Below are 10,209 nucleotides of genomic sequence, written 5' to 3'. Positions count from 1 at the left end.
TGTATATGTGGTGCTGGGGAATTGAACCCAGGGCCTCGTGTATGCGAGGCAAGCACTCTTGCCACTAGACCATATCCCCAGCCCCCCCCTTTTTTTTGTACAGCAAATCCATGTCCTTGTATACTTTCAACCTTTGATCTCGGTCCTTCCAGACAAGATAGTACATTTTATAATCATATAAAAATAATTTTTATAAAATATGAGCAACCTTGGGCTGGGAATATGGCCTAGTGGTAAAGTGCTCGTCTCGTATACATGAAGCCCTGGGTTCGATTCCTCAGCACCACATATATAGAAAAAGCCAGAAGTGGCGCTGTGGCTCAAGTGGCAGAGTGCTAGCCTTGAGCAAAAAGAAGCCAGGGACAATGCTCAGGCCCTGAGCCCAAGCTCCAGGACTGGCAAAATAAATAAATAAATAATATATATGTATATATATTGAGCAACCTTAATCCATTGCAGTAATTCTTGAGCTCAGAATTCTTTTTTTTTTTTTTTTTTTTTGGCCAGTCCTGGGGCTTGGACTCAGGGCCTGAGCACTGTCCCTGGCTTCCTTTTGCTCAAGGCTAGCACTCTGCCACTTGAGCCACTGGCCCTTTTCTGTATATATGTGGTGCTGGGGAATCGAACCCAGGGCCTCATGTATACGAGGCAAGCTCTCTCGCCACTGGCCATATCCCCAGCCCAAGCTCAGAATTCTTGACATGAGCAAAATAAATCTTTGTTTTAGGGCACTGTCCTGTACATTGTAGGATATTTGTAGCACCTCTAGCCTCTGGTCATATTCTAAAAGCATCTCCTTCTCCTTCTACCAAAAACCTATGACAGCACAAAAAATATCACTAGACATAGTCAAATAGCTGGTGGGTGCAAAATATCTTCAGATCATTTGTGGATCCTAAGCTAAAGGGGTCCTACCATGTTCTAGCGCCTTGTATCATGTGACGATCACTGTTCTGCTCCATTCTGGTGGAGCATATTGATCACTATAATTCAAGTTTCAGGTTTCTAACTAAATCTAGAGCAGTTGGAACATTCATTATTTTCTATATCAGAAGCTCTCTTCTCCTACTTCTTTTTCCTTTGTCTTCAACCTCCTTCTCCTTTCCCTTCTTCTCCTTCTCCTCCTTCTTCATAGAATCTTCATTTAGAGGCTCTGTGACTCAGAAAGCAATGTAACATTGTAAAGAAGGGATAGCCTTTGAATTAAGAAGAAAGTAAATTTGATGCAAAACTTATATGACCTGTAGCTAATGAGGAATCATCCAGCCAGTCAACTGGAATTCAGTTTTGAAGACTTCACTGCACAAAGTGATGAAGAAAAAGGGTTGTATTCAATGGAGAACCACATGCTAACTTTACTCCACAGGTGAAAATATCTCATAGAAGCTACATTCCAGTGGTGTCATCAAGGGCAAGTTCAGGCATGAAAAATGGCAGAAATTACTGAGATATTTCAACTACTGTACAGGGAATAAGAGAGATTTAAAAGAGATAGGGACATGACAGCAAAAGTAACTCATATGTTCAAATACCTATACTTATTAAGGCTCAACTAATAGCAACAAGCAAGAATTTCAAAAGGCTGGTTTATGTTCAGCTTTACAAAAGACAGACACTCTTAGAGTAGTGGAAGATCAATTTGAAGTGAGCTCTCTAAGGCTAATTCTTCTGCAGGAATGAATATGCATCATTATGAACATCTTTTAACATCTCTTTAGGAAATGGGAAGTGATGTTATAGCTTAAAGCTAAAAATTTAGAGTTGCTTTGATTTTCAAAACAACCTAGACTCTGAGTGCTTTATCTGCCTTAGTCTCAAATACTTAATCTGTCAGAAGAGATTAGGTTACCTGTCTTTGTGATGATCACTATCAAGATCCAAATGAGTCATAAATGTTATAATAAAAATAATTGTATCTTTAAAAAAAGATCAGAATGAATAATACCGTAGCTACTCCAGAAACTGTAATCTGAGGATTCCAGTTCAAAACCTGTCTGGGCACAAAAGTCTTTGAGACTCTTATCTACAACTAACTAAAAAAAAAAAATACACACACACACACACACACAGAACTAGAAGTAGAAGTGTGCTGTGCCAGCCTTGAACAATAAAGCCAAGTCAGAATTTGAGGCTCTGAGTTCAAGCTCCAGTATGGGAAAGAGAAATAAAAAGAAAGAAAGAAAGGAAGGAAAGGAGGGAGGGAGAGAGGGAGGGAGAGAGGGAGGGAGGGAGGGAGGGAGGAGGGAAGAAGGAGCTGGGAGCCGGTGGCTCACGCCTGTAATACTAGCTACTCAAAAGGCTGAGATCTGAGGATCCCGGTTCAAAGCCAGCACAGGCAGAAAATTCCAAGAAACTCTTACCTTTAATTAACCACCAAAAAAAAAAATGAAAGTGGTGCTGTGTCTCAAGTGGTAGAACACTAGCCTTGAGCTGAAGAGCTCAGTGACAGCACCCAGACCCAGAGTTCAAGCCCCAGGAGAGACATTAAAAAAAAAAAAAAAAAATGGAAGGGAGGGAAGGAGGGAAGGAAGGAAGAAAATAAGAGAGAGAAAGGAAGAAATAAGGAGAGGCAGAAGAGAGAGGGAGTAAGAGAGAAAAAGAGGAGAGATGGATGAGGGAGGAAAGGAGGACACAGAGGGCTGAATGTGGCTTGAGTACAATGTATGAGTGTGTGGTAATATCATAATGAAGCTCTTCACTTTTTACACTTAATATGTGCTAATAAAACAAAAGACCAAAGACACCGCCGGACGTGAGGAAGGGGCTGTGTAATTACTAAGTCACTGAGGCCCTTGCATCTCCAAAAATGCCCGATTACTTGGGTGCTGACCAGAGGAAAACCAAGGAGGATGAGAAGGACCACAAGCCCATCCGAGCCCTGGATGAGGGAGATATTGCCTTGTTGAAAACTTATGGGCAGAGCACTTACTCTAGGCAGATCAAGCAAGTTGAGGATGACATCCAACAACTCCTTAAAAAAAGTAATGAGCTCACTGGTATTAAAGAGTCTGACACTGGTCTGGCACCACCAGCACTCTGGGATTTGGCTGCTGATAAGCAAACTCTCCAGAGTGAACAACCTTTACAGGTGGCAAGGTGTACAAGGATAATCAATGCTGATTCAGAGGACCCAAAATACATTATCAATGTGAAGCAGTTTGCCAAGTTTGTGGTGGACCTCAGTGATCAGGTGGCACCTACTGACATTGAAGAAGGGATGAGAGTTGGCATGGACAGAAATCAGTATCAAATTCATATTCCACTGCCTCCTAAGATTGACCCAACAGTGACCATGATGCAGGTGGAGGAAAAACCTGATGTCACGTACAGTGATGTTGGTGGCTGTAAGAAGCAGATTGAGAAACTGTGTGAAGTGATTGAAACCCCACTGCTTCATCCAGAGAGATTTGTTAACCTTGGTATTGAGCCTCCGAAGGGCGTGCTACTGTTTGGGCCCCCAGGCACAGGCAAGACACTGTGTGCTAGGGCCGTGGCTAATAGGACTGATGCTTACTTCATTCGAGTGATTGGATCTGAACTTGTACAGAAATACGTTGGTGAGGGGGCTCGAATGGTTCGTGAGGTCTTTGAAATGGCCAGAACAAAAAAAGCTTGTCGTATCTTCTTTGATGAAATTGATGCCATTGGAGGGGCTCGATTTGATGATGGTGCTGGAGGAGACAATGAAGTACAGAGGACAATGTTGGAGCTGATCAATCAGCTGGATGGTTTTGATCCTCGAGGAAACATTAAAGTGCTGATGGTCATTAACAGACCTGATACTTTGGATCCAGCACTGATGAGGCCTGGGAGACTAGATAGAAAGATTGAATTTAGCCTACCTGATTTAGAGGGCCGGACTCATATCTTTAAGATTCATGCTCGTTCAATGAGTGTTGAGAGAAATATCAGATTTGAACTGTTAGCTCGACTCTGTCCAAATAGCACTGGAGCTGAGATTAGAAGTGTCTGCACAGAAGCTGGTTTGTTTGCAATACGAGCACGGTGAAAAATTGCAACTGAGAAGGATTTCTTGGAAGCTGTAAATAAGGTCATTAAGTCTTATGCAAAATTCAGTGTTACTCCACGCTATATGAGATACAACTAAGCACCAGAGGCTTGCAAATGAAAACACTTCCTTTAGTTGAAATCCTAAGCTGTATCAATTTGATATTAACCACCTTGCAACCAAATAAATGATTTCAAAATTGTAAAAAAAAAAAAAAGACCAGGTGACTTAATTCTCATAAAATACTTAGCATAGTATCTAGGATGAAGAAATCAGGTTAATTAACAGGAGTGATTTTTATTATAGGATTAGACAAGGAAAACAGATGGAATTCAAATCTAAAAACAATTGGAATACAAATAAGACATTGAAAAATCAGGATTCCAAACGGTGTGATAAGAAAAGCACTCTATTCATTTCCTTGTTATTCACTCAGACATCTAGTAAATATTAGTTATTCTCCTGTAGCTGAATGTAATACTGAACTTGTCCTAAATAAAAATAAAAATGTTCTAAGCCTGGAACCAGTGTCTCACTCCTGTAATCCTAGCTCCTCAGGAGTCTGAGATTCAAGAAATCTAGGATCAAAGTTCAATCAGGTGAAAAAAAAAAATCTGTGATTCTCTTTCCAAAGAACCAGCAAAATACTGGAGTGGAGACATGGTCCCAGTGGTAGAACACCAGTCATGAGCAAAGCAAGCTGAACAAACTTGAGACTCCCTGAGTTAAAATTCTAGTACTCTCAAAATGTATCTCCCTCCATAAGCAAGAAAACACATCTCTGACAATTTTCCCCAATGAAAAAGTTAAAAAAAATAAGTCTTTTCTTCATTTAAATTGATGCTGACCATATGAATACTGGACTGATCGTAACCTTTGATCTCATCCTCTAAAAGTTCTGAATTGACCTTCTGACACTTTCCTGTGCAGGGCAGTAGCTGTAGTTGCAGTCTAGAAGGAGACTGATGTTTGATCAAGGTACACCATATGCCCATACGGAAATGTCACAATGAAACTGTCATAAACAAATGTCACAATAAACTGTCACATGTCAGGAGAAAGAAAAAACAATGATCCTTCAAATCTAGGAATTAACAAAGAGAAAGACAAAGAAGAGAAAAGAAAAGATTTACCCCTAGCTATGAATTATTGTGTATCCTTAAGTCTTCCCCATGAAAGATACTCATTTTGAGAGACAATTTTTCCCTACTTATAAATTAAGACTTTAAGGAAGAGAAAAGTGTGCGGTTTGTTGCACCCTTCCCCTCCTCCCTCCTCTCTCCTCCCTTCTCTCCCTCCCCCTCCCCCTCCCCTCCCCCTCCTCCTCCCCCTCCTCCTCCTCCTTTTTTGGATGAGCTCCACTCCCATATCTGTAGACATAGTATCTCAGTAGGAAATCAAACAAAACCAAAGAAACTCATTGTATAAAATCTCATCTTTGAAAGCTAGAGCCTATTCTTCTACAAAACCTCCATCTTACCCCCTGCAGTTTCTCACTGTAGAGTCCCTCTTTCTGATTCACACAAACCAGCATTATCTGGATTATTATATTTATGTAGGCAACACCAATAATGTAGGCATGGAGAATGTCTTTTTCCTTAAAAACTGGAGGCTTTTTCTTTCTTTGCTTCCCCCTTTCATTTTTCGTACAAGACTCAACAGTCCAGTCCCTCCCAGACCTGAAGCAAGAATGAAAGTCAAGTAAAAAGTTTAAAATCATTCCGGGCATAATCTCCATCCCATCTTCAGAGGCATCCTGTGGAAAATATGTGTCAACTTTGTGGGTAAACCCATTACTCTTAGCCCGCCCCACACTCCCCCTTTTCTTTTTCCCTTCCTTCAAGGCTCTGGAGCAAGCTTTGGGTGTGGCTCCTCTACATTCTGAGAAACACAGCCTGCTATTTTGGGGACTTTATGGCTTAAAAGATCTAATTTTGATTGGGCTGTATGCTAACTGGAAATTTTGCTCCATGAAGTGACTCAAGGTCAAGAAGGAAAGCCTGTACTTGGCTGGGTATTGCAGGACAACCAATATTTATAGGCTTGGGTGTCAAGAGACCTAATTCAAATCTCAAATCTTACCTCACTTCCTAGCTCTATTGCCTATGAAAAATGACTTAATATCTGAGCCTTTATTTTTTCTCATCTGTGAAATAAGATTGAAAACTTTTATCATATGATCATCCATGATATGGTATTAGAACAGTTACTAACACAGAGAATAAATGCTGAATACATACTAAGTGGTGGTGTACAGCCCTTCTTCACTTCCTCCCACACCAAAAGTTCATTCATTTAATGCTGGCTATACCCTCCAGAATTAGGACCATTGCTTTCGAGAATCCAATGATAAATGTGAAATACAGAGATATAAAATAACTTGCCCAAGGAAGCACAAAGCAATGGAGATCTTTGGGATCACAAACCCCAAAGCCTGAGATTCTAAGTTCTTAGACTGCCCCAATTCCCATCACTCACCTAAGACATTTTGATCTCCCCTCTTCACCCAAACCAAAGTCTTCCAAATGCCCTTTAACATTCGATTGATACAGGGATACTGAAAAGCAAAACCCCTAAGTACCCCTGCATGTCCCTAGGGCTTTGTGTGGGACAATTTATCCTTGGATCATATCAACTGAGATTGTAACATCATTGCTCCTTCTGTGAATGATTTTCTCACTCCATCTCTCCTCTAGTTCAATCTCGTCCGTGTGTGTGTATGTGTGTGTGTGTGTGTGTGTGTGTGCGTGTGTGTCCTCAACTTGGCCTTCTAGCTCATAGGCTAAAGCTTTTGCCTCTTCTCCTAAAGTACTCTCTTCTCCTTGCCTCTTATCTGAAGGACAAAGTCTGTGACTGTTCTGTTGTACTCTCCTTCTCTACCTGGTCTTCAGAGGATCTGAGTAATTGCCGAATTTTATCTCTGTGATGAATGAAATAATACAAAACAGCTCCCGATTAGCAAAACAAAAGCATCGTATCATTCATGCCAGGCTAAGAACTTTTCACATTTTCAGTTTTTCTCATTTAACTATCACAACGGTGTCAGACATTTCTGTAGTCTGCTCTTCCATCGTAGAGCAGGGAACCGAGACATGGGTGATGATGTAACTTGCCAGGACACCAACTTGAGCAGCTGAGTTATGTCCCCACTGCAATGGCACGCCCTACCTCCAACTCCATACCGAATGAAGAAATTAGCTTCCTCACTGAGATCCCTCATCACTCCATTTCAAATATCCACTCACACGGGTACCTGGGGAACCCACTCTGGCGGAGCAACACTAGGCATCTGATGCTTCACTGAGTCTCAGTGACTGCTTTCTGAGCACACATATTTCTATTTTCTGCCCCTTTAGAGAAGCACTGTGGAAAGTCACCATGCACTGTTTCTTTAATAAAAACACAAGAGGACAAAAGATGAGGCTTGAAGTGGGTGTCCAGGAAGAAAAGACACCAGGAAAGTAGCAGGACTTGGAAGAAAAGCAAAAGGCTATGGAAGCATTGAGGATGGAGGGCAGCTCCTGCCATCTCCTGCTGTTCATAGGCAATGCCAGGAGCAAGGCTGTCAACAGCCAAGCAAGGTCAGGCCAAGGCCCTCCCTGTCTGTCTCTGAGGTCATTCTCCAAGCACTCCACTGGCCTGGCTCACCAGGGATTGACCCTGTCTCTTAAGAGGACACTGTCTCCATCTGGCTCAAGGTCTACTGGTCGTAGATAGCGACCCAAATCTAGACCCTTCTCAGAGCTCCATGCACTCTAAGTCTTGTGCTTGTTCGGTCTTCTGATGTGTATGCCTCACTGAAAAGAATCAGATTCATTTTGGGGCCTCATCCCCACAAAGCCAGTGCTTACTGAATGTCTATTTGTTCAAGAGGCATGGGATATGGAGAAGAAACAGCTCCAGAGCCAAATCCACATGGATCTGAGGACTAACCCTGTCAGTGAGGCTCTGTGATATTCTGAGAAATAGAATTTTCACACCAGACTATTGTTTTATTTGCAGTGGAAGTATCCATTCTTTTGATTTAATAATGGCAAGGTTGATCACAGGAAGGGATCCCCTAAATTAGCTTATAAACTGGAAAGTTATGATGAGTAATTTATCCTCATTGTGCTTTAGTCTATTCCTCCACTGCTGGAGATCCCGTTCTCAATGAAAACCCATTTTGGGGTTAGCATAATATTCAATTACAGGGTGGGCATTGCACAGATTACATACTCTGTCTTTCTTAACTGAGAAGGTATGAATTAATTACACAGCACTGAGAGCACTGGACTTTGTTGTCTCTCAGGCATTGTCCTGACTCTGTTTCAGGAAACCTCCACCTTATCATGTCCTTCTATTGCATTTGCTGCCTCTTTGACCCTCGTCCTCCTGTGGGTAACTAATTCTTATTCATTCAGATTTATCCCAGACACCCAGAAAATAAGGACAACAATTCACAAATGGGATCACATCGAGTAAAAAAAAAATTCCACAGAACAAAAAAAAATAATTACTAAGCAAACCTACAGAATGAGAAGGGGTATTTAGTAGTTATTCAATGGACACATGATGAATATCCAGACTATAGAAGGGGGTTCAAAAAGTTAAACAGTAAAAGAGCAAGTAACCCAATTGATAAACAAGCAAACCAATTGAACAACTGGACATTTGCAGGAATGTTTGATATGTTTGTGTATAAAGGGAATGCAAATCAAAATTCCACTAGGATTCCATCTCACCCTAGTCAAAATGAGAGCCATTAAGAACACAAACAACAATAAATGTTGGTGAAGGTGCTGGGGGAGGAGGAAAAAATGAGCCTTCATAGACTGTGGTGGCAATGTAAAGTAGTCCAAGTATTACGGAAATTTTGGAGATGTCTCAAAGAAAATCTAAAAATATACCTACCTTATGACCCCTACATACTACTCTTGGCATAAGTCTGAAGGAGTTTAAATAAATATACAAGGAGGTATCTGCACATGCATGTTTACTGTAGCTCTCACAATATCCAAATAGTCGAATCAGCCAAGATTTCCAACAACAATAAATGTTTAAGAAAAATATGGTCTCTATATGTTAGCATTTCCCCTGCCTTAGGTCCTCAGCTCCTCCCATTAGCCCCCAGATTCACCCATACCTAAATTCCCTGCCCTAGAACCATAATGGGCAACTCCTACTCACCATTAAGTCCTACCTACTTCCCCTTTAGCCCCAGAGAAGCTACCACCTGGATAAGGTGCACAAGCCAGACTCCATGTTGCTCCCTCTCCTGTGGGAGATATGGCCCACTAATAAACCTCCTTATAAACCTTCTCTTGTCCATGACTATCTCTCCATGGTCCCCTGGGATGGCTGGGACATATCCTTTCACTATATACTATGAAAAATGAAACTATTGTTTGTAGGAAAATGGATAGAAACAGAGCATCATGTAAGACAGGCCAAGATGACCCAAATGCAAATTATTGTTACGGGGTTCAAGGGAGGGGATTCCATGTCCCTCCAAGAGTCCACCATTCAGAGACAATCTCAAGCAAAAAGATGGATTTATTGGGGAAGCAAAAAGCAAACTGACCAGCTAGGGACGCAGCAGACTTGGGAGCTGAAGCTGCGACTGTAAAAAAGTGGGTTGGCCGGCTAGGAACCCAGTGCAGACTCGGGAGCTAACACTGTGACCCCAAGCGGTACTCAAGTTAGGGTTTATAAAGGCAAATACCACATGGTCAAGCCTGGGACACGCAGGTGGCCAATGGAGTTACAATCTTCCTCATAGTAACTGTTTGAGCCAACCTATCATTTTAGTTAGAATTGGCGCACCATGAAGGTGATGAGTTAATTAAAAGCCCTGAAAGAGATATGCTAGTACTAGATAACTGTGAATGTTATTTACCTCATGAGACAAAAAAGAAAAAGAAATCAAAGAGGATTAAGGGTCTTCACATGAGGAAAATTATTCTGGATTGTCTGGGTTGCCCTTAGATGAATACGTATGTCTTCATAAAAGAAGAGAAGAGGGAGATTTTATCTAGGAAGATGGCAATGTGTTCACAGACACAGAAATTGAATGACATGCTCACAAACTGAGAACTGATGATGTAAGGAGAACCTGAGATTTAAGGAGATAAAAAGAGATTCTCCCAAGATCGTGCAAAAGAAACATGCCCCTACTGACATTTAGATTCCATCTAGTGGCACTCATTTCAGATTCCTGC

At 41.5% G+C, this 10,209-nt stretch overlaps 1 protein-coding gene across 1 annotated transcript; it reads left to right on the top strand.

Moving 5' to 3' along the window:
- The first annotated feature begins 2,789 nt into the window (after window positions 1-2,789).
- Window positions 2,790-4,090, top strand: LOC125347281 (26S proteasome regulatory subunit 7-like). The gene has a single exon (XM_048340430.1). The coding sequence runs from the start codon at window positions 2,807-2,809 to the stop codon at window positions 4,007-4,009; it is 1,203 nt and encodes a 400-aa protein (XP_048196387.1). The 5' UTR covers window positions 2,790-2,806; the 3' UTR covers window positions 4,010-4,090.
- The last annotated feature ends 6,119 nt before the right edge of the window (window positions 4,091-10,209 follow it).

This window comes from Perognathus longimembris, chromosome 1, assembly GCF_023159225.1.
Source record: "Perognathus longimembris pacificus isolate PPM17 chromosome 1, ASM2315922v1, whole genome shotgun sequence".
NCBI classification, from domain to species: Eukaryota; Metazoa; Chordata; class Mammalia; order Rodentia; family Heteromyidae; genus Perognathus; species Perognathus longimembris.
This window is presented reverse-complemented; position numbering and strand designations above follow the sequence as displayed.